The sequence below is a fragment of the Bos indicus x Bos taurus genome, chromosome 4 (assembly GCF_003369695.1).
Source record: "Bos indicus x Bos taurus breed Angus x Brahman F1 hybrid chromosome 4, Bos_hybrid_MaternalHap_v2.0, whole genome shotgun sequence".
NCBI classification, from domain to species: domain Eukaryota; kingdom Metazoa; phylum Chordata; class Mammalia; order Artiodactyla; family Bovidae; genus Bos; species Bos indicus x Bos taurus.
The window spans coordinates 26,908,286-26,931,228 of NC_040079.1; the positions used below are offsets into that span (position 1 = coordinate 26,908,286).

The 22,943-nt window shown below is 58.1% G+C and overlaps 3 protein-coding genes across 6 annotated transcripts in view; all 3 read right to left on the reverse strand.

Moving 5' to 3' along the window:
* Nucleotides 1–93: 93 nt before the first annotated feature.
* ATP6V1FNB (ATP6V1F neighbor) lies at nt 94–2,605 on the reverse strand. Its single transcript, XM_027539076.1, has 2 exons — nt 1,760–2,605; nt 94–226 (listed from the first exon to the last, which is right to left on the reverse strand). The coding sequence occupies exons 1-2, from the start codon at nt 2,182–2,184 to the stop codon at nt 118–120; spliced, it is 534 nt and encodes a 177-aa protein (XP_027394877.1). The 5' UTR covers nt 2,185–2,605; the 3' UTR covers nt 94–117.
* A 102-nt stretch (nt 2,606–2,707) lies between these two features.
* ATP6V1F (ATPase H+ transporting V1 subunit F) lies at nt 2,708–5,476 on the reverse strand. The gene is made up of 2 exons (XM_027539078.1): nt 5,227–5,476; nt 2,708–3,170 (listed from the first exon to the last, which is right to left on the reverse strand). The coding sequence occupies exons 1-2, from the start codon at nt 5,382–5,384 to the stop codon at nt 2,969–2,971; spliced, it is 360 nt and encodes a 119-aa protein (XP_027394879.1). The 5' UTR covers nt 5,385–5,476; the 3' UTR covers nt 2,708–2,968.
* Nucleotides 5,477–8,452: 2,976 nt separating this feature from the next.
* The window catches only part of FLNC (filamin C), a 28,058-nt gene continuing 13,567 nt past the window's right edge, over nt 8,453–22,943 (reverse strand). For 2 of the 4 annotated variants that reach the window (XM_027539045.1, XM_027539044.1), the window contains 30 exons: nt 22,660–22,777; nt 22,304–22,566; nt 21,098–21,695; nt 20,306–20,479; nt 20,032–20,194; nt 19,631–19,791; nt 18,672–18,839; nt 18,471–18,594; nt 17,761–17,917; nt 17,496–17,685; nt 17,377–17,400; nt 17,009–17,256; nt 16,496–16,576; nt 16,083–16,182; nt 15,653–15,793; nt 15,265–15,393; nt 15,007–15,180; nt 14,284–14,445; nt 13,973–14,176; nt 13,371–13,523; nt 13,160–13,282; nt 12,805–13,047; nt 12,363–12,632; nt 12,127–12,264; nt 11,747–11,862; nt 10,941–11,073; nt 10,673–10,849; nt 10,311–10,529; nt 9,454–9,663; nt 8,453–9,339 (listed from right to left, as the gene is read on the reverse strand). In XM_027539045.1, the coding sequence (XP_027394846.1) occupies nt 9,152–9,339; nt 9,454–9,663; nt 10,311–10,529; nt 10,673–10,849; nt 10,941–11,073; nt 11,747–11,862; nt 12,127–12,264; nt 12,363–12,632; nt 12,805–13,047; nt 13,160–13,282; nt 13,371–13,523; nt 13,973–14,176; nt 14,284–14,445; nt 15,007–15,180; nt 15,265–15,393; nt 15,653–15,793; nt 16,083–16,182; nt 16,496–16,576; nt 17,009–17,256; nt 17,377–17,400; nt 17,496–17,685; nt 17,761–17,917; nt 18,471–18,594; nt 18,672–18,839; nt 19,631–19,791; nt 20,032–20,194; nt 20,306–20,479; nt 21,098–21,695; nt 22,304–22,566; nt 22,660–22,777 (5,349 nt within the window). In that variant the 3' untranslated portion in view covers nt 8,453–9,151. The remainder of the gene's footprint in view (nt 9,340–9,453; nt 9,664–10,310; nt 10,530–10,672; nt 10,850–10,940; nt 11,074–11,746; nt 11,863–12,126; nt 12,265–12,362; nt 12,633–12,804; nt 13,048–13,159; nt 13,283–13,370; nt 13,524–13,972; nt 14,177–14,283; nt 14,446–15,006; nt 15,181–15,264; nt 15,394–15,652; nt 15,794–16,082; nt 16,183–16,495; nt 16,577–17,008; nt 17,257–17,376; nt 17,401–17,495; nt 17,686–17,760; nt 17,918–18,470; nt 18,595–18,671; nt 18,840–19,630; nt 19,792–20,031; nt 20,195–20,305; nt 20,480–21,097; nt 21,696–22,303; nt 22,567–22,659; nt 22,778–22,943) is intronic. The other 2 variants (XM_027539046.1, XM_027539047.1) reach the window with 1 other exon arrangement.

The following is a 22,943-nucleotide window of genomic DNA, read 5'->3' on the forward strand; positions in this document are numbered from 1 at the left end:
CCCAGAACGCAGCCTCAGCGCCTGGGAGAGCCAGACACAGACACACATGCAGCTTCGCCCTACCAGGAGGTGTGTTATTTCTTCTTCCCTCCCCTAAGCCCTCTGCCCTGCTCGAGGTCAGAGGGCCAAATCCCGGGGATCCAGTAGCGAGAAGGCCCCATTCTTGCGGAAGAAAGATTCAATGCGGCACATCTTGCAGGAGACCAGTTCTTGCTTCACTGGGGGCCTGGGAAAAGATGTCAGAGGCCAGGAGTGGGTTCCTGGGAAAAGAATCGGCAGAGCACAGGAGCCCTGCCTGCATAGCCCTAGGAGTCTGCCTGTGTTGTATCCACTTTGTAAGTGTGCAGAAATAAAAAGAAATGCTTCTGAGAAGCGGGAGTTACAGGGAAACAGGGAGCTGGCTGGCTGCCCACCCGGGTCAGCAGTGATGGCCAAATGCCAGTCAGCTGTGTGCCAGCACCTCCCCCAGCCTCAGAATCCTTCACAGAGGAGGGTGGTGGGACTCCCAGCCATGCTTGCTACAGGGACAGACAGAGCTGGACTTCTCTGGGGCAGACAGGGCTTCTTTCTACCTTCTGCTTTCATTTGGAAATTGTTCCTTTCCTCTCCCTTTAGGGAGAGGAAATCCTGGGGCAAATCCTTGGGCCCTGGGGGGATTTTTTGTTAAGGCCAAATTTCAACTGTTTATCCTCAATCATCCACCTTTTCTGTGCAGGAACTGGAGAAAACACCTGACTGAGTAGTCTCACTTGAAATTCATGACCACAGACAGCAAAGGAACTCTCATCAGGCAGCAAACCCATGACACTCCCTGGCATATTCTCTGTCCCACACCTTGACTCTTCAGCTCAAACTACACCACTGCCTTCGCTCCTCTCCCACCCAACTAACGACTATGAGTCAATCCAGATGGACAGCCTTCTTGCCAATACCATGTCCTTACATATCACTGTTCCCCCCAAGCCCGCACCTTCTCCCTGCGTGATCCAGCCTCTGGAGCAACCTGGGTGAGCCCACCCACTCTCAAGGCTTTAAAGAGCACCTATATTCTGATAACCCCCAAAACTGTGCCTTCAGCTCTGACCTCACTCCAGAGGGCCACATCACCGACACCTCCAGCACAACATAGCAACGCTGACATTCACACCCCCCAGCACTCTCCCTACCCCCAGTCTCTCTTGCTGTAGCTGCTTCAGTCAAACACCTGCGTGTTGGCATTGCATTCTCTCCTGTCATTCAAACCACCAGTAAGTTCCATTGAGTCTTCCTCCAAACACATCCAGAATAGATTTCAGCTCAACTGCTAATCACTCTAGTCCAAGCCACCGTCATTTCTTGCCAGGATAACTCAACCATCTGCCAGTTTGTTCTTACCCCAAAAAGGCCACAACCTACAGAACAGTCAGGGTGATTTTTTTTTTTTTTAAGTAAATCAGTATCATTCACCTGCTTAAAACTCGCCATGGCTTCCCCTTAAACTTAGAATAAAACCCAGCTCCTCCCCCTTGTCAGTTAGCTCACTCGGCCTTTAGGTCCTGAGGCCTTTCCTGACAATCCATCCCAAAGCGCCACACGCCCCTGCCTCCTCGCCCATCATGCCGTTTCATTCTGGAACTTGGCCCTCTCTTGCTCTTATGTTTCTCCACTAGAATGGACGCCCCCAAAAGGAGTGTCCATGTGTCTCGTGTGTCTAGTGCCAAGAGCGCTGTGGCTCGTGGCAGGTTTTCTGTGAGGTGGATAATTTCTGGGAGGTTGGGGCTCACCCAGCTGCCAGCCATATGTGAAGTTGGTGGTGATGGGGAAGAGGTAGCGTTTCTCTGGCACGTCCAGTTTTCGGGTGCTGAGGTAGCGGTAGCGGCCCTGGAAGTCGTGGGAGATGCCTTCGTATAGCAGGGCCCGGGTGGCAGGCGGGACTGGGTACATTTCTGACTGAATAGGAGCCTCCAGGGCGGGGCTGGAAGCCCTGGAAGGAACTGCTTTGGGGGTGGGCGGGGGTGAGAGTGGAGCTTTGGGGGGCAGGGTTGGCAGCTTGAGCGGCAGGCGGGCTGCAGCCTTGGCCTTCTGCTTGGCCTTCACCAGGGACCCGTACTTGTGGTGCCACTCGCAGCGCAACATCTTCTCCCTCAGGTATTCCTCCTTCCAGAAGTTCTGCCGCACCGTGTCCATGCTGAGTTGCCGAGACATGGTGGCAGAGGAAGGAGCAGGCGTGGGGTGCCTGCTGCCAAGGGGTGAGCACAGCAAGCAGAGTCCCTCTGACAGCAGGTGGCTGCCCAGGGACAGTCACTTGGCAACCATGCCTCACCTCACACAGGGCCATGCCCTCAGCACGCTTCACCTGCCTTGCTTGCTGGGGCAGCCTCAGGCCAGGGCCCACTGGCTAAGAGCCTTGACCCGCAAACCTCTTGCCAGACTCAAACTAAGTATCTCTGGTTTCCAGGTTTGCTGTGGTTCCTGCTTCCATCCCTTGAGGTCCCGACCGCTCCCAGCCAATACAGACTCAAGCAGGGGCACCAGGGGTCTGAACGCAAGCCTGCTTCTGTTCCCCCTGCCAGAGCCGGTCGCCTTTAATTCAGAAGGCCGGGCTGGCACAATCTTCCTGGTCTAACTCTTCTAGGCCTGGGTCTTTGGCAAAACCTTTTCCAGCCTTGCCAATCAAATCCCCAAGAGCCTCCTTCTACACATGTCGTTTCTAACACCCAGCCTCAGATTGGAGAGAAGCAAGAATGTTATTTTAATTTAACATCAACAGTGACAGCACAGGGAAGAGGCAGTGGAGAGAAGACACTCAGGTTTCCTGTATCCCAACCAGCCTTAATTTTAATGGCAGAGCCCCAGCAACTGGAAGCACCCCAGCTCTGGTGCCTCTCAGTAGAATGGGAAGGGGCAGGGAATTGGAACTCAGAGGCTAAGATCTTAGAGAAGGGCTGATGGCAACCCAGGGAGAGGCCGCAAGGCGGAGGGGAGTCCTCTAGCGCAGGTCTTCAGCCGTGAACATGCCCCTGGCCCTGCGCAGGATGGAGTCCTTGGCAGCATCATACGGGTGCTCCTTGGACGGGATCTCCAGTACAGCCGGAATGGAGCGCTGGTGGGCGTCAAGGGCGTGCCGCACCATCTCTGCAATGTACTGGTTGATAAGGATGATGCCGATGTCATCCCGGTTTAGAAACTGCCTGGAGGGAGAAATGAGAAGGGAGAAATGAGAAGGGAGTCCAGGGCGGCCCACTCTGAGTTGGTGGCCACAGATGGAATGGGCTTAATCCAGAGAGCGCAGTGGACAAGAGAAAAAGGTGCTACACTAAACTCTCCACTCTGTTTAGAGTCCATTTCATTCAAAAGCTAAGGGCATGGCTTCTACTCCACCCCCACCCCCGCCGCCTGGAAGACTCCCAAATGATCTGCTAATAAGATGAGGGTGCGTGCTGGTGCGTTCCTTATGCTGCCTTCAGGTAAGAATGGGCGAGGACAAGACTATATATATATATGCCAGTCTCTTTGTATCTGCATAAAGAAAAAAGCAGAAAGATATGGAAAAAAAATACATGGTGAAGGAAGTAATGAAGTAGAAGAGGTGAGGGGTTGAGAGTGTGACTTCTCAATGTGTAGATCTTTTAAAGATTAATTTGTAAACTACATGAACATGTTAACTTTTCAAAAGGAAACAGATTAAATTTCTAAACACACAAAAAAATTTTTTGTACCACACCATGTGGCACATGGGATCTTAGTATCCCAAACAGGGATCGAATCCGTGCCCCCTACTGTGGAAGCATAGAGTCTTAACCACTGGACCGCCAGGGAAGTCCCCATAAAAATTTTTAAGGGGGGAAGGCATTGTTCGGACCACTCATGGTCTATGCTGATAAGGGCAGGGGGTGGATCAGAGGGGAAGTTTGGCCTGAGCCAGAAACAGAGCATAGGAAGAGGAAAATCAGCAATGAAGGAATCATACTTTCCACACAGAAGGAACCTGGCACTGGGCTCTTACTTTCTTGTGATCACCCACACATTCATTAATTTATTTACTCACTAAAAACTATTTACTATTAAAAAATAAAAGCTGTTTACAGAGTAGTTATTCTTTACCAGACACTAAGGCAGGTTAGATTTGATGATTTCAGAGGTCCCTTTTGGTTGGAAACTTGAAAAGATCTTGAAGTAAAATTTGTCCTTCTCTCATGACAACTTGAGTCACTTTACCAGACTGCTTAGAGATCAGCCTCCTGGGTCAGGGCTGATCATACCCCAGGCAAAAGGAACCAGTCTCAGCCAGCAGCTCAGGGCTGGGCTGTTTAGGGGAAAACAGGCAGGAGAGGTTTGTTCCTGGCACTTGGCATAGGGGCTCCAGAGAAGGGGTGTGGGAAAGAACAAAGGGCTGGCGCTCTCAACTCTAGGCACCAGGTCACCTCCTGGATTAAAGGACATGCCTGCACCCACAGCTTGAAACTACTGCTTTTAATCCGGGACAGGAAATGAAGCTTTGAAGCACAAGGTATCAGTAGAAGGTAGGACAGTCCTGATATTCTGTCCGCTGAGTTCAGGACAACGGGAAATTCCAAAGCAGACTGAGAGCTGAAGGAGCAGAGTGTGGCCCTGGCTTAAGAAAGGCAGAAAAGGTGAGACTGGGTTCAAATCTTTGCTCCATCTTTTTCCGAATTGTATGACTTTAGTGTGTGCCTTTAACCTCTCTGAACTTTAGTTTTCTTACCAGTAAATGGGAATAACCCCTATCTTACATGATGATTGTGAGCTTCTAAGGGAGATAAAACACTTGAAAGCCCGAGCCCACTGCCCAGGTGTTCACTGAGTGAGTGGTTCCTTTAGGAGTCAACTCAGAAGAGTCCAGCGCTGGCAATGACCGGGGCCTGCTCTACGGGTGAACCGGGAGCTGAGAGTGGCCCTTTCCAGGCCTGGGCACCCTGGAAGTTCAGCTCTGGCGGGACAGGTTGGACCAAAGGGCGGTGCCCGTCCTACATGAGCGGTTCCTCTTCTTTCCTGACACACGGTCATGTGAGGGGGGCCTTTGTGGACCCGATCTAGCCCTGGTCCCACCGAGCCCCGAAAGGCAACTTGGGCCGCAGTGGCCTCCTCTCCAATCGGTGGACCAACTTCTCCGACCCTCGAGGACGGGGTCTGACACTTCAGCCAGTGTCGCCCCCCCCGCCCTCCCCTCCCCGCGCTCCCACCAGGCAGCAGAGGGTCCAGTTCAGGCCTCGCGGGCTACCTTACCGGAAAGTGTCTTCGATCTCATTGATGGTAGTATCCTTCTCCACCACCAGGAAATTAGGGTGGCGGTTCTTGTTAAGCTCCCCTATGCCGCCCAGCAGGAAGCCAGTCACAGTGTCCTCGTCTCCGATCACCGCAATTAGCTTCCCCCTCCCCGCCATCCTCACAGACCACCCGAGATCCTCAGCGACCGCCGGGTGTCACCGAAGCCCCGCCTTCGCAGCGCACCGCCTTTTCGGCCGCACCCCCACGCTTTAGACATGCGCAGTTGTACCACTCCGCCTCCTCGGACATGCGCATTAGGAGCAAAAGCGCCTGACTCAGAATACGCCTGCGCCATAGTGGGAGCCCTGAACCCGGGGACTACGATTCCCAGAAGTCCGCGCGGCACAGTCGACTCGCGCAGGTAAGTTCGTTGGTTCTTTGGCCAGGTGAGGCAATTGCTGTTGGACGTCTGGACGCCAAAGGAGAGACGGTTTCTGTTCTCCAGAGTAAGGTCCGAGTCTTTATCGTGTATGTATGTAACTATGGCACGTAGTTAACAACTAGTACATATTTGCTCAATTAATAAAAGGATAGATAAGTTAATGATGATACTCTTCAGTGAGTAGTGTGTCAATTGCTAAAATGTGAAACGTACGTGGAAGCACCCATCAGGTGTAACTAACCCATGGGGGAGAGGAGGCGCGCGAAGAAGGCCACTAGCTGGATGAGGCTGGTAGCGATGAGAACAAGAGGGTGTTGTTAGAAAGAGAAACAGCACGTGTGAAGACTTAGGGACTAGAGAAAACAAGTGCCTTCAAGGAAAGAAAAAGAATTTGGGAGTTATCCTGAGGACAGAGTTATTCTGAAGCCACTGAAGGATTTTAAGCAAGAGAATGATACGGCCAACTTTATGTATTAGGGATAGGTTGAGACCTGTGCTGTGTGAGCAGGCAGGACTGAAGGGAGAGAAACCGTTGTGGGAAGAGATGATGGTGGGCAGAACCCAGGGAGTGGGAATGGGGAATGTGAGAGTCTGGTGGAGCCAAGAAGTATTTAGAGACAAAGAGGATAGAACTGGTATTAGATATGTTTGGGGAGATATGAGGGGGGAAATAGACAAGGTGACTTCCAGGTTTCTGGCCTGTGCAGCTAGATGGACGGGAGTCACATTCCTGAGAGAGTGAACTCTGAGATGAACATGTTGAAGGAGAAGGGGCCACTCGCTCCCCTCCCTTCTAACAAACAGGCGTCCTGGCATCTGGCATTTGATCTGTGGGTTGAGAGCACTTGAGCCATCCGGATGGTCTGGTCTGGTGGTTACATGTGTGATAGGCTCGGGATTTTAACCTAAGTGGTATGAATCTCGGCCTTGCTACTTAGAGGTATGATTTGGGACTCATCACCAAAATTCTCAGGACCTTTATCTCTTCAGGTAATAATGTGCCCGTCTCATAGAGCTGTTAGGATTAAGTGAGGTAGAGTCCTTACATGCTTAGCAGCCGAGGCCATGCTACCACTGAGGGAGAGCAGCGGGACTGGATATCCATAAATATATCCCCTCACAGGTGGAGGGCAGCAGGAGGAGGAGGAGGCCGGCAGCCTGGCAGGAAAATGCTCCCATCTTGGGGCGAGGTGGGAGGGGAGGCAGAGAGTGAGGAAGAATGTGAGTAGAAGCACCTGGCTCGGTGCCTGGCACAGGGCTGGCCCTTAATGGCCATGAATGGCTGGGAACTTGAGAAGGGATCTCGCCTTCAAGGGTCTGTCAGGTAAGGGAGGGAGCTGTGAGAGCACCCCATTCATCACACACACCTTCATTCAACCAGCCTTTATCAACTGTGGCCATGGAGAGGCTGAGAACATGAGATTGATAAAATACAGTTTCTGTCCTCAAGGAACTCTCTCGGGACTGAGAGGAGAGTAAAAATATCACAGGGACGGAGATGGACTTACAGAAAGAGAGGCCCTGGAAGGGTCTTGAGGGGGAAGAGAAGGACAAGAGGAGCCAGGAGGCAGACATCCTTTGAGTGAAGAGGTAGGGGATGGGCGTATTTGGAGCCAGGCCACGTGTGTTGGGTTTTCTCTGGTCAACCCACCGCTATGTGCCGAATATCTGGAATGAGTCTAGAGCTGGGGGATCAGTTGAGTGAAGCTGCCTTGCCCTGCTCTGGCTACTCAATTGCTCATTTACTCGTTGGTCACACCTGTCTGTATTCGACCTCCTAGGTCAGGGAGCGCAGTCTGGTGGGGCAGGCCCACCCTCAGATTCACTGTTACAGACGAGGGTAGTAGTAATAAATGCAGCCAGAGATGTGCCCCAGGGCAGCATGAGAGCTGGGGGGCAGGTCTGGGAGGATAGGGAGGGGTTCAGGAAAGCTTCCTGTTGGCCAGGAAGGTGAGGAGGGTGGAGAGGCAAGGATGTTCCGGGGCAGAGGCCCAAACTGCAGCACGTGGGTCTGGGAATCTAGAAGTTGTGAAGAGGGTAGGAGGTGGAGGGTGTGGTGAGAAAGGGTACACCACCAGCTTGGCTGGAGGTTTCAATGAATGGGTAGGGAGGCTCTGGGGGCCTTGTTAGGACACGTAGACTAGACTAGAAGGGAGCCACAGAAGGGCCTTAGACCAGAGAGGGCCACAGTTCCTGTAATGTGACCACCCTCCTCTGGCTGCAGTGTGGTGAGCTGGAGGGAGCTGCTGGTGGATCAGGAAGGAGGGACCAGTTCAGGAGGGAGGCCCTGAGCAAGGTCGGGCTGGAGGGACAGAGGAGACCCAGCTTTGACCCAGGACCTAGCTGGAGTGACAGGTTCCTGGGTTCGTTTGTGGTTCTGCCTGCCTGCTGGTTGAGGAGCGTTCCTGCATGAGCCAGGGGTGACTGTTTTTTTTTTAAGGTCCTGATTTTGAGAACATCCTTGAGCTCAGTCCGAACAGAAGCCGGCCTCCCGGTAGTCCCCGGGGCAATCTTCTACAACACAGTGTCCCCCTCCCTCTCCCACCCCCAGCTCTCCGGGAATCTGAGGACCAAGCCCACATCCCTGACATGCCCCCCTTTCTTTGCAGCATTCTGTCAACATAATAGATGGTGACAAATAGATGGCCCAGAGGGGTGCCTCTCTGCCCCAGGCCCTTCCCCTGGACCTGACTCGGTCCTCGAGGGGACAGGCAGCCAGCCTCTGCCTCCCAAGGCCTGGTTGAGGGTCAACAGCCAGAGCTGGCCAGCCAAGGAAAGCGCACACACACAAGGCACAACCACGCCTCTGCGACAGGCCGCACTTTATTTGGAGTTTTCCGCCTAAACGGCTCCCAGCTGAGCCGCATGACATGTGCAAAAGCCCCCCAGAAAGCTGGGCCTCGCAGTGTGTAAAAAAGGCCCCCCCATGGGGCAGAGCTGTGCAATTATTAAAAAAAAAAAAAAAGAAATCAGTCCCCCAGGAAGCCTGGCTGGGGTCTCAATCGCCTGGGGCCAGGACATGTGTGCAGCTGCCGCTAGGTACACTTTCTCCTCTGACTGTGCTTCGTTTTCCAAGCCGTAACGCTCTGGGGTTGTGGCCACCAGAGGGGCTGGACGCAGTCTTCAGCGGCTAGGAGGGCTGGCTGGCAGTGCGATTTGAGGGTGACCTCTCTCACACATGCAGACACCCCCAAACACATGCTCCTCCACTGGCCTCAGCCCCACCAGAAAACACAGGGCTTCCCTGGCCCCCCAACCCCCAGTTCACCCTCAGGTCACATTTGAGGCGAGGGACACTGCCCTGAAACAGGCAAGGCCCTCCAGCCAGAGGGCCTGGCGGCGAGGGGGCAGTGCCACTCCGTCCACACCCCAGGGCAGGTGTTTGTGGTGTCTGATTCTGCGAGCATGCATCTGGGTGTGGCCTGTGTGTGTGTGTGTGTGTGTGTGTGAGTGTGTTTGGCCAGAGGTGGGGGCCGAGGCTGGGGGAGGCACTTCTGGGATTCAGGGCACATTGACTTTGAAGGGGCTTCCGGGGACACTTTCGTCGCCCCACTTGACGATGAGGATGTAGTCCCCTTTTTCCTTGACGGTGTAGGTGACGTTGTACACCCGGTTCCCCATGTGCTTCACGTACACCTCCTCACAGGGGGTCTTGGGCCCGTGCACGCCCACCATCATCATATTGGTGCCTGGAGAGAGAGGCAGCGAGGGACAGGCTCAGCCCCGGCCCTTGGCCCCACGTTCGCACACACTTGCCCACCCTGGGAGACCGCCCCCGCTCCCCCGCTCTGCCCGCTGCCTGCCTGCTTTGCTGCAGTCCACAGTGAAGGAGTTCTTCTGGCCCACAAAGGCCTGGGACAGCCCGGGGCCCCGTGTCACCACCTTGCTGGCGTCTGAGGAGAACTTGGGGATGGAGCTGTAGCTGGAACCCCGGCTTGAGGACGACTTGGTCACAGTCTCCACCAGAACCGTGGATGTTTCATGAAGGCTGTGGCCTCCAGAGAGCCGGGGACCTGAGGGGCAGGGTGGGGTGGCCACGAGCCGGGTCAGAGGCCTGCTCTTCCCAAGGTGGTAGGCCCCGTGTGGCGGCCCTGACAGCCCATGTTCCCTTCCTCAGCTGCAGCATCCTAGGAGCAGCAGCCCATTTCACACAGGGCTCTCGGGCAGGCCTGTCTCCAGGTCTGGGGCCTCCATGGCTCTGTCCACCCACCCCCCACCCTTCTGGGCTTTGTCTGGGACCCCAAGTCACACGGTAGGTAGAGCCCTGCTTTAAAAAGGAACAAGTATCCAACCAATCCTTCACACAGCTTCCAGAAGGAAAATCAGGTAAATGTCTGCTGAGCTCTGTCTTCTTGGAAGCCAGAAATGGGGATGCCAGAAGGGCAGAGTTAAGTGAAAACTTGGGGAGCCACCGCAGGGAAAAGATTAGTCAAGGGATGGACAGTAGAGAGGGATTTGATTTTTTTAAAATGATGTACACAAGTGCACACATAGAAGGTGGGGAATGGCACATTGTGTAAAGCCAGGCGCACTTTATTCCTGGTAACCTGAAACACTGATGTTTGGGGCCAACTCTGACCCAGATGTGAACAGCCACTGGAGCCAGCCCAGAATAGGCTCCCAGCCCAGGGTGGGACCTCACCCCACCCAGGACACTCACCTGTGACTTTAGCCTTGAAGGGGCTGCCCACGATGTGCTGGGGGCCACCATACTTGATGGCAATGAGGTAGTTGCCAGGAGCCATGGGAGTATAAGTGACCACGTGACCCTCGGGACACTCCCGACAGTCCAGCTGCACCTTGGAGGGGCCGTCGATGGTGACAGACAAGGCCCCTGAGCCTGCATTCAGGGTGTTGACGATGAACTCCGACGACACGCCTGGGGACCAGAGGTAGCAAGGATGAGGTAGAAGGGCTCGGGGCCCAGAGCTGGGATGGGCCCGGGCCCCCGGAGCAGACCTCTGCCAGGACTTAGGGCTCATCAGCACTGTCCCACCCCTCTCCCCAGCCCCAGGCACTCACCTGTAGTGCCTCCCTCGAGCCCAGGACCATAGGCCGACACCAAGCCTGGGTCCCCAGCCTGGCTCTGCTCCCCAACTCGGATCTTGAAGGGACTGCCAGGGATGTGGGCACCGTTGAACTTGACGTCGATGGAGTGGACGCCATTCTCATGGGGGATGAAACGGATGGTGTGCTTGTCTGTGGGGGCAGAGGTTGGTGGGTGAGCCTTAGTCTTCCCCCCCCCCCCCTTTCCAGAAGGTCCTAGCCTGGCAGGGACAGGCCAGCTCACCACTGTCCAGCTCGGAGACGTAGCACTCTTCCACAGCGCCCGAGGGCGTGTGCACCCTAGCGTCGATCACGCCCCGTGCACCGTTCAGCTGCACCGCAAAGGACGCCGGCTGGTTCACCTTGAGCCCGGTCTCCTGCAGAGACCACGGAGGGTGCTCAGACTCCTGGGAGGGCCTGGAGGGCTCATGTCTGCAGCCTGGCACTGATATCCCTTCCTGCCCAGCCCGGAGGCTCCCTCCTCCCACCCCCAGCTGCCCCCTGCCGCCTGACCCAGCTTAGGGAGGCTCTGAACAAGGCTGCGATGGGAGGCAGAGGCTGGGTCTTTGGCCTTGGCAACCACCTGCTATGAGGTGGGGCCACCTGGCTGTGCCAGGCATGGTCAGGGACCAGAGATGATATGCCCTGTCCTGGCTGGGGAGGTAAGACCCAGATACCATAAAGCTGGCCTGATAGCAGAGAACCCAGTGCTGGGATGGGAAAAAGAGGCATGTGGGCTGGACTGCCCTGGGGGCACTTGATGGGGAAGGTGGGGCCGATGGGGAAGTTTAGGGGGGCAGGTGGTGAAGATGAACCCAGTTCTAGGATTGGGAAGGGGGTGGAGGACACAGCAGCACCTGAGGCTGCCAAGACTACCCCAAGGGGCAGCTAGTATAGCTAGAGCCCCCTGTTGTCCAAACACTGGGAGAGAGGGGCCACCTGTATGGCCCTTCCAAGGTCACTGCTAAGTCCCTGGTCACATGGGCCTACCATCCTCTACTGCCCATCCCTCAGGGTGGCAGGAGGGCCCCATCCCCCCCGGGCACACACCTGGAGGCTGGTGACAGTGAGACGGCGAGCATCATCTGAGAGGGAGGCCACGGGTACCACGAAAGGGCTGTCTGGGATGTGCTCGTCGTTGAACTTGATGGAGACCTCATAGTCACCTGGGGAGAGAAGACCAGTCAGCTCAAGCTGCAGGACAGGGGACAGCAGCGTGGGAAACAACCCCACCCTGATCTCAGTACCGGACAAGCTCCTAGGTCGAGCTCAGCTCTGGAGACACATGTTCCCAGGAGTGTAGGGTGGAGGGAAATGGGGCAGAGAAACTGCAGCGGCCCAGGTGAGGGGTTGGTTTGGGAGCCCTATCTCCTGCCGGGGCGAGCAGAAGCCTGGTCTGGAAAGTCAGGCAGGCCCAGCAAGATGCCCACCTGGCTCCTGGACAACATAGGAGACCCCACACGAGCCGTCCTTGCGGTCCTCAAATGCAATTTCCGCCTTGCTGGGACCCTCCACGGCGATCGATAGGCCCCCGGCACCTGCTTCTCGGGTCCAGATGCTGAACTCGGCTGGAGATGGAAACGGGACGGGGGCAGCTCTTCAGCACCGTCGCCTACCCTGCTGGCTGTCCTCCCCCATCCCCCGTCCCGGGAACCTACCCCCTTACCTGGCACGCCAGCCACCCCTCGCTCCAGCCCCGTGCCTCCAGCCCGCACCTTGTGGGCACCACCTTCACCCAGCGGCCCCACGGTGAACTGAAAGGGGCTGCCTGGCACATGCTGGCCACGGTACTTGACAGTGACCGTGTGGGGCCCCATCTCCTGGGGCACAAAGCGGACGCTGTATGCACTGTCCTCCCCCTCCACGATCTCAGCAGCTTCCGTCTTGCCCGACGGGCTGGTCACCTGTGCGGTCATGTCCTGAGAGCTGGCCTCACCTGCAGGGGGTGGGGAGTGTCAGGGCAACTCCGGGGCTGCTCCAGGCCCTCACCCTTCCCTCCCTCCCTCAGTAAACACCCCCTCCTCTGCTCAGACCAGCAGCCTCCCCATCCTGTCCCGAGGGACAGAAGGCCCACCTCCCTGTGAAGAGCCCAGCCCGGTCCTGCTCACCCTCCTGCTGCCGGGTGATGCTGCCAAAAGAGCCCAGGCGCTCCCGGCCCAGGAAGTCCCCGAAGACGGCGGGGAAGGGGTCTCCGCCAACCTGGGTGGACTCCTCCACCCGCACCTCGCGCTTGGTCTCCCCGCCCCGTGTCTTGCTGATCTCCGTGCGCTCCGTGCGGGTGTATGTGTGGCTGCTGCGGGTAAAGGTGCGTGTCAGGCGCTCCTGGGCGGACACCATCTGGAACCAGTTCCCTGTGGGACACGTGGAGCGGGCGGAGGGGAGGGAGGTGAGAAATAAGCCAGAAGGACAGAGGCCCCGGGGACAGGCTCTGGGCCCTCCCCACCAGACTCTTCCGGCGCCCACCTGGGATCTTGAGGTTGAGGTCACAGGTGCTGCCGATGGTGGCGATGGATGGCGCCTGCCTGCGCCGGGTGATGCTTTCCTTCATGCGGCCCTCGCCAGTGACCTTCACTGTGAAGGGACTTCCTGTAGGGACAAGAAAGAGTGGGTCAGCCACCTCAGGTCACTCGTCTCCAGCCTCCTGGTCCGTCCCGGCCACAGCCCAGAGCCTTACCAGGCACGTGCTTGTCAGCGAACTTGATGTTGATGATGTAGGTGCCGGGTTCGGTGGGGCAGTAGGTAACTTTGCACGTGCCATCCTCCATGTCCTCACAGTTGATGTCCACCTTACTAGGGCCTTCAATACTCAGCCCCAGGCCCCCATAACCTAGCGGGAGGCAAGGGACACGTCTCCCTCAGTCCCCACTGCCATCTGCTCTCCCCTCCCCAAACCCCAGGCTCCGCCCAGAACAGACACCCAAGGGGCATCGTAACCACTAAGGAAAGATGGCTCAGTAGAAGGAGGGGTGAGCCAGGCAGTGACCCAGAGGGTCAGGGATAGGTAGTCTGGAAATTCCTCTAAGGCAGGCCTCTTGGGTTTTGGTGAGTGAAGGAGAGAGAGACTCAGGATGGCTGAGCTTTCTCTTAGACACAGGAGAAGCGACAGGGGGACATTTACTCTTCCCAAGTGGGCCCCAGAATGGGAATCTCAGCAGAGACTGGGCCAGGAAGTTCAGGAGGGGAGGGGAGGTTATGGTCCAGGGGCACTGGGAAGGAAAGGACTGGTCCCCACTTGAGGCACCAGCTGCAGTGAGGGGTCTCCGGGGCAAGAAGTACCTGCATTACGAGTGTCCACGATGAACTCCGCCACCTGGAACGTGTGTCCTTCCGACAGGCCCTTGCCCCAGACCCGCACCTTGCTAGCATCCCCAATCTCAGATGGTCCCACCAGGATCTTGAAGGGGCTGTTGGTGACATGCTTGCCACTCTTGCGCACGCTCACCACATGCTCCCCAACTTCTTTGGGGGTAAAGGAGATGCCTGTTGAGGGGGAGGTCAGGCATGAATGGAGCTCTGGGCCTGGCAATAGTCCTTTCCCAGCTCCCCCACCTTCCTTCCCTGGGCCCCTGCCATGGCACCACGCTCACCGATGTGCCGGTTGGGCAGACGCTTCAGCAGACAGGGCTCCTCGTTGCCCGAGGGGGCACGGATGCTGGCGGTCAGCTGGCTCAGGTCACTCTCGGTGATCTTCAGGGACACATCCGTGGAGGTGCCCACATTCAGCTGTGACGTCCTCATTGAGTCATCGCCTAGGGGAGAGTTGGCATGTCAGACGGGGTGACTCCTGGCAGGCCCTGCCCTCGTGGGGATCAGGAGCCTCCCTGGACTCAACAGAGCCTTTGCCCACCCCCCTCAATCCCCAAAGCAGGCACAGAGAGACTGGGGAGAGCACAGTCTCCATGCACATGTTAGGGGCCCGAGATTAGGGATGAGTCAGCACCCCAGTCCTGAATGGGTTAAACCCCTAATTTACATAAATTTAAATTCTGAGTCAGGTAATTTGGTAGGACCAAAAAAAAAAAACTGAGACTAGACCACACAGCCCATTCCCTTACCTGCTGTGTTGCCCCTCCGGGCCTACCGGTTTCCTCACCTATCATCAACATCCTGACTTAAAAGACTTCGAGAGTGTGTTTTCAAAGGGTGGCTGAGTGATTCTCACTTGCTGTAGAGAACAGCGTACTCCTTACACGTATCCAAAAATGACCTCTTCCACCTGGAGGGCACCCTACCCTAAACACCCCAGAGACTTGGACGTGCCGGGCTTGCACAGCCATCGTGTGCCGGGGTGTGCCCACGCGTCCACCCACCTGTGATCTTGGCTGTGAAGGGGCTCCCGGGGATGTGCTTGTCGTCGAAGCGCACGATGATGCTGTAGTCCCCGGGCGCCGTGGGGAGGTAGGACACGGTGCAGGTGCCGTCCTTGTTGTCCTTGCAGGTGATCTCTGCCTTGGACGGGCCCTCCACGGCCAGGGACAGGCCCCCTGCGGGTGGAGGCGGGGCGGCGGTCAGAGGGCCTCACCCCTGCCCCGCTGCCCGCCCCCAGCCCCTGCCGGAGCTCGCCTCACCTTCCCCGGCATCCTTGGTGACAATGGTGAAGGTGGCCGGCTTGTTGACCATGCCATGGCTCAGGCCTGGTCCGTAGGCGCTGACGTGGCGGCTGTTGATGGCGTCCACGTAGAACTGCAGGGGGCTCCCTGGGGGTGGGGGGGGGGAAGGGGGCTGGGTCAGCAGTGAGCACAGGGGCTGCCTGAGCCCCCCTCGGACCCCCACACCTTCCCACAGCCTCCCCGCCAGGCCCTGCATCTGTGCCGACGGGGCCTCCCACCAGGACACCAGCCTTCCTGGGGCCTCACACATGTCTGCACACAGCACATGCTCAATTATGAGTGAAAGAAGGCTGATGAGGAGGAAGTCACTGTGGGCTCCCCTCAGCCCGGCTCAGCCCCGACTCACCAGGGATGTGGTTGCCGTCATACTTGATCCCCATCTGGTGCAGGCCCTTCTCGGTGGGCGCGTACCTCACCGTGATGGTGCCATCCTTGTTGTCAGTGATGTTGGGCCGGGCGGTCTTCCCAGAGGGCATCCGCACCTCCCCTGCCAGGCAGACACGGGTATGTGTGGGACCCCAGTTTCTCCCGGCTCCACCCCCTTGCTGTCCCAGGCTCCCCCGCTGCCAGGAGACAGCCAGGAGGCCTCAGGATGAATCCTGACCTGGGAGACAGAAGGCTGGAGTCTCGAGTTCCAGCTCTGCTCAGCTTGCTGTGTGACCCCGGGGAGCTTACTTCCCCACTCTGGGCCCCAGCTTTCATCTCTTAAGGAGGAGCTGGGCCTGGACACATGTCCTCCCTTGGGGCCATCCTGCCACAGGGCCCTGGGGCAGTACCTGTGAGTTCCCCTTTCTGCACAGTGAAGGGGATGACCAGGTTGAAGGGTCTCAGCATGGACTCCATGGGTTCTGCAGGCACCACCGGCTCCTCTGTGGCCTGTGGCGGGGGAGAGGGAACAGTCACTTGGCTGGGAAAGGTCTGGGGAACTCAGACTGAGCCGTGACTGAAGTCAGAGAAGGTGAGGAAAGAGCAAGATGGTTAATGGTGAAACCAGAGGGCAGAAAAGGCGCGTCAGCTGCAAGAGAAGAGGTGCCGTGCCCAGCTCCGGGATCTGTCTGCCCCGCCTGACTTCCCGCCTGCTCCCCAAGATGGCCCCCAAACCATGCCCCGGCCCTGGCCGCTGAAGAAGAGAAGAGATGAAGGAAGAGGAGGTGGGGGGCGAGTGTGGCCCAGGTGGGAGGGGCAGTACCCAGTGTGTGGGATAGGCGCTGGGCCGGTGCAGCTGCGGCACATCAGGGGGCTCCTCCACGCGGGGCATGGCCTCACACGCCTGGGAGGCAAGGCACGGGAGAGTGGGGGCTGTGACAGGCCAGTCCCCACCAGCTCGGGTGACCACAGGCTGACTCAGAACGGCCCAGGGACCTGATAACCTGGGCTGCCCCCAGGGCAGGATGGCTATCTTGGGTGCTTTACTCTCCCGAGGGCTTCCCTGTCCTGCAGGGCCACCTGAGGAGATGGACGGGGACGGTGGGCCTGGGGGTCAGGTTCCACCAGAGAGCTGCCTGATGCCCAGAGGGGCCAGAGGCAGGGCTGCATGCCTCCTGGGTTGGGAGGCTGTGGGAAAGCACAGGCCCCACCCTGGAGCACTCCGGGCCCAGGATCCATCAGATGTGAGGACGGGTTCTGGGGTTCCTTGCTCCCACTAAGAGGGCCTGGCCCCCCTCCCTGCCACCCCCAGCTCTGCTGTGGCCGCTGAACTTACCAGCACGTGGAAGGGGCTGTTGGGGATGTGCTCGCCTCCGAAGCGAATGGTGATGACGTACTTGCCGGGCTCGGGTGCCGTGTAGTAGATGTCGAAGGTACCGTCGTGGTTCTCGACCACATCCACGTCGAGCTCCGCCCCGTCGGGTGTGGACACCGTGCACGTCACCTTCCCCTTGCCTGCGGCCTTGGCATCCACTGTGATCACCGTCTCCTCCCCAATCTGGATGCGAGGGCCCAGGCAGGCACCTGCCACACAGGAGTGCCCGGTCAGGGGTCCGTGGGACCTGTGCCCATTCCCCCCGCTCAGTTCCCAGCTGCCCCCATCACCTCAGCCCACACCAAAAAGAGAAGAAAAAGGACACTCACCCAGGCCGTGACCTCCAATGGACACTGGAAATAGAGAAAAGCGTAAGCCGCAGTGTTAAGGATGAGCTGGGGTGGGGGTGGGGCTGTGTAGGGAGGGGAGGGCAGGGGTGGGTGCCCACCTGTGACCAGGCACTTGCTGGCGTCCCCAGTGGGCAGGGCATGGATGCGGAAGGGCGAGTAGGGGATCTCGTCGCCGCCGTACTTGATGGTGATGGTGTACCGGCCGCTCATGTCCGGGAGGTAGGACACGGTGTATGTGCCGTCCCCGTTGTCTCGGATGTTGGCCTTCTTGGGCTTACCCTCAGGGTCCTGGGGGAGAAGCAGCGGTTAAGGCCTGCCTGTGCCCAGACCCTGGCCTGAGAGGTGGGCAGCACATAGACTCACCAGGATCTGGACAGTGAGCAAGCCCTCCCCAGCATCCCGGGCATCGATGGTGAACTCCACGGGCAGGCTGGCCGGGATGCCAGAGGCGTTGAGGCCAGGGCCGCTGGCCCGCACCTTGCTGGCATCGTGGGCTGGAAGCACCTTGATCTTGAAGGGGCTTGAGAGGCAGAAGGGATAGACAGTTGGCTGGGATTCAGGGGGAGAAGGAATCCCATCTCATTTTGGGCCTGGAATACCCCCTACATTCATGAGCAGGGGAGAGGAGTCCTGGCAGGGAGGAGGGACCAGGTCAAGCCTGAGTCTTAGAGGAGGGTCACAAAGGTGTGGCCCTGACAAAGCCTAGGCATTTCTTCTCCACTCTCCGGGAAGATGTTTCCGATGGTTTACAGAGAGGCTGCAGGAGGCTGCCCTGTCACACCTGTTTGTAGCCACATGGTGCCTTTTCCCAAGGTGCTGATTTTGTAGCTAACTAGGGGGACAGCCCAGCCAGAGGAGAGCCCCTGGGGCTGTGCCACCTCCAGGGTGGAGAAGAAGATGGGCAGGGGGCCCTGAGGAAGAGTGTGATGGTGCAGCAGAGAACAGATGAGGCGTAGACAAGTAGGGGAGTGTTTCCAGGGCCCTGGAGTGGCCCCGCAGCGGCCCCGCAGCTGTGGCCCTGGTGGGAGCTCCCCAGAGCCCAGCAGAGCACAGAACCCCAGGCTGGGCCTCACCTGCGTGGTACCTCCTGGTCAGCGTACTTGACGGCTACTGTGTAGGGCCCGTCCGTGGCTGGGGTATAGTGGACGGTGTGGGTGCCATCCCCATTGTCACGCACCTCCACAGGCTCGGCCACACCTGGGCAAAGGGAATAGTCAGCAGAGCCTCTCGGCACCCTTTCCGGCTCCTTCCACCCAGCCCCAGACACTCCATACCTGTGGGGCCCAGCACGGCCACCTGCAGGGGCGCCCGGCCAGCTTGGCTGCAGTCCACTGTGAAGGTCTGGGGTACCCGGGCCCTGACGCCGGCTCCCAGCCCTGGGCCTGAGCACTTGACCTTTCCGGGGTCCACCACGTCCTTCACTGGCACCCGGAATGGACTCCCTGCAAGGAAGACGGTCGTCAGCCCCAGCCCACCTGCCCCAGAAGGTTTCCCCAACTCAGAGGACCCAGGAAAGCGAGGCTTCCCCTGCCTTTGAAATGCCCCTGGGATACCAGACCAAATGTGCAAACACTTAGAAACTTGCTAAGAAAACATAACAAGGAGAAATAAACTTGGCTACAGAATATATACTCCAATAAAAATTAATAAAAGTAAAATTTAAAAACAAAACCCAAAAACTTGGCTACAGGCTGAGGCAGGGTGAATCCACTTATTTAGGCCACATGCCTGAAAGAAGGCCCTCCTAAATTAGTAAATTGCTAAAAGAAGTATTTGTAAAAGAAAATGAATTTTTTCCAGCATGAAATTAGATAAGTAGGGCGGGGCGGGGACAGTCCCATTTCAGCAAGCCTGGGTAATGTGATAATTGAAGACACCAACCATTCCCCACCCCTGCTGGAGGGCAGGGGGGTTCCTGGCTTTGCTGACAGAGCAAGAGGGTGTGAGAGGCTGTCCTGACTGAGCCAGCGACACTGGCTTGGACTGTGAGTGACGGAACTCACGAGATCTGGTGCTCCAGGCAAAAGGGCCGAGACACCAGTGCTGGGCCTCTGGGAATGAGCTGTACCCACTGCCCTGCCTCAGCCCTCACTGTGGCAGCCGTGCCTGCCTGCTCCTTGTCCCTGCTGCTGGTTTGGGGCTTTGCTCCTCCTCCTACTTCCTTCCAGTTTCCCTCACGCGGAGCAGGCCCCCTGCTGGCCTCCCTGACACCCCTCCCGCCCCCAGTGCACACCTGGAATGGGCCGGCCCCCGAAGGTGATGTTGACGTCGTAGTCGCCGGGGGTGAAGGGGATGTACTCCACGGTGCAGCTCCCATCCTTGTTGTCCTTGCAAGACATCTTGGCTTCCGACGGGCCCTCGATGGCTAGGCCTAGGCCCCCGGTGCCAGCTCCCCTACAAGAGGACACCCCTACATCAGCGCCACAAGGACCAGTGAGTTGGGATGGAGAAGCAGGTGAATGGGGGTGCGGGGCTGGCTGAGATGAGACCAGCAGCTACAGCAGGGAGGTTTGCAGCCTTGATAGGGGGTGGGTGGGGATGAGGTCCATACAAGAGGATGAGGGGGAAGGGCAGGTGGCTGGGCTCAGGGTCGCCACAGCATCAGGGTCAAGGTTAGGAAAGGGGCAGGCGTACCTGGTTTCCACGGTGAAGCGGTTAGCCTTGTTGACCAAGCCCCCCTCCAGGCCCGGCCCAAAGGCCCGGACACGGGTGGGGTCACAGCCCTCAGTCACGCCCACACGGAAGGGGCTCTTGGGCACGGCCACGTCATCGTACAGCACCTCCACCAAGTGCGCTCCTGGAGGTCAGCCACACGGCGCAGGTCAGGGTGTGCGCGGTCCCCACCACCCGCCCCTCTGAAAACGCTGGGGCCAGACCCCCGGCGTCCCTGCCCAGCCCAGCCCCTCACCCTCTTCGTAGGCCGTGTACTGCACGCGGTAGGTGCCGTCCCCGTTGTCGGTCACGTAGGTGTCCGTCTTAGCGCCCGAGGGGTTGAGCACGCGAGCCGTCACGTGGTTCCCACCCGTGGCTGTCAGGGATCTCGCGTCCACAGTGAACTCAGTGGTCACTTCACGCAGGACACCTGAGTCCCAGGAGACGAGTGCTCAGCCCTCACACGCCTGCCCACCCCTGCCCTCCCTCCCCAGCTCCGAGGTGGCCGCTCCTCTCCACCTGCTACTCCCCAGCCTGGACCATCCCCACAGCCCAGGCTCTGCTTCCCATAGCCCCTGCCTTCCCTGCCTTCAGCAGATAGTAACATTCTGTTCACCTGAGTCTCCCCACCTGGCCGTGGGCCCCTGGAGCATGGGGCTGGCTCTTCCAACCCTCTGCATGCCCCACCCTGCCTGGCCCAGGGTCTGGCCCCCAGCAGATGGTAACTCAGTCACTGAACTGAGCAGAACTATCTCCTGACTCTCGTTGCCCTCAACCCCAAAGCCTTCCCTCTGTATCATCAAGTGCAAGATTCTTTGATTTTCAGATCCGCTGATGAAAGTTGAGGATCTCCCGAGGAAAATGGCCACAGGCAGAAGCAGTCTTGCCACCCAGACCAAGGCAAAGCTCCATGCCCTGCCCTTGGCTTTGATACCTTCTCAGGGGTATCTGAGCCCCTAGGACGCCAGTGCTGCCCCCCAAGGCCTCAGGCCCGCTTCTCTCTTCCCCTGACTGGTGACATGACCAGCTCCAGGTTTCTCTCACTCACCGTGCGGCTCCACACCAGGCCCTGAGACCTTGACCCCACTGGTGTCGACTGCGGGCTGCACATGGACGCGGGTGGGGAACTTGGGTACGGGGTGCCCGCCGTACTTGATGGTAATGGTGTAGGTGCCGGGGAAGGCGGGGCTGTAGGTGATGTGGTAGGTGCCGTCCGCGTTGTTGTGGATCAGTACCTCGGCCTTGACGCCGGCGTCCGACAGGATCTCAATGGTCAGCTCGGCCTCGCCTGCCTCTGAGCAGTCCACAGTGAAGGTGGCCGCCTCCCCAGCCTTGCCGCGCTCCAGGCCTGGCCCGCTGGCCCGCACCTTGCTTGGGTCAAACACAGGCCGGATGGTAGCCTTGAAGGGCGAGCCGGGGATGTGGGCTTCGGCAAACAGGATGTTGATGGTGTACTCGCCCGGCTCTGTGGGCAGGTAGCTGACAGCACAGGATCCATCCCCATTGTCCTGGCACTCAATCTTGGCCTCGCAGGGGCCCTCCACGGTCAACCCCAGGCCACCGGTGCCCGCTCCCTTGGTGTCGATGGAGAAGGGCGCTGGCGTACCTACCAGCCCGCCCTTGAGACCAGGGCCATAAGCACAGACCTAAAAGAAGGAGCAGGTGTGTAGGTTACCTCGACTGGTCCCACGCCCAGCCTTCATGGCTCCCGAATCAGCTAAGCACTTTCAACTGTAGCAGCTCCCACAGGCTGAGTCCTGATAACAATTCCATGTGAGGAAATGCACGGAGATTAAAAAATCTGTCCCGGCTGATGGACCTGGGGGTTGAAGCCCAGGTCAGATCCAAGGCCAGGCTCTTAATAACTAAGCTGTCTTGGTATGAGTTTTTATATATGGAATGGATAAACAAAAAGGTCCTACCGTATGGCACAGAGAACTGTATTTAATATCCTGTGATAAACTATAATGGAAAAGAATATTTTTTTAAATGTATGCATTTGTACGCATGTATAACTGAATCACATTGCTGTACAGCAGTAATTAACACAACATTGTTAACCAACTATACTTCAATAAAAATATAAAAAAACAAAAACTAAGCTGTCGCAAAGGCAAGTCCTGAGCTGGGGGACTGCCTTGGCTCTGGGCCCTGGCTGTGCTCACCCCAGGACATAAGGCCTCTGGCCTCAGCCCCTGTGAACTACCCACCTTCCCTATAAGCCCCCAGCTCCCACCCGCCCCTACTTCCTCACCTTGGAGGGGTCAGGGGGCAGGACGCCCTCCACGGCGAAGGGGCTGCCAGGCACCGGGTGACCATCATAGGTGATGTCCACCTTGTAGGGCCCCTCCTCAGGGGGCATGTAGCGCACCGCCTGGGTCTCAGCTCCACCGCCAGGCTCCAGCTTGCAGGGGATGGGTCGTCGGGAGGGCGAGGTCATCCGCACGTCCAGCTGGCCCTGACCGCCAGCCCCTCGTGTGTTCACAGAAAATGCCTGTTCCTGCCCTACAGCCACCTCTGTGTGGAGGGCGAGGGACACGGTGAGCAGAGACTCCAACCCACTGCCCCCCTCAACCCTCCTCACTGCACGGGCAGCTCCTCCCCACTTACTGCTGTTGAGGCCTTGAACCTTGACCTTGCTGAGGTCCAGAGGCGGTGCCACGTTCACCACGAAGGGGCTCTTGGGGACAGGGTCGCCACCATAGGTCACTGTCACTGCCATGTTGCCCTAATGGGTACAGCAGGAAGTCAGAACCGAGGGGCTGAGACCCAGCCCGCCAACATGTCCTTGGCCAACACAGACCAGGGGCTCAGAGACCCACGGCAAGAGAGGATGGGGAGGCAGGCAAGGGGCCAAGACGCCAAGCAGGCCCTCTGGGGCTGGAAGAAGGAGC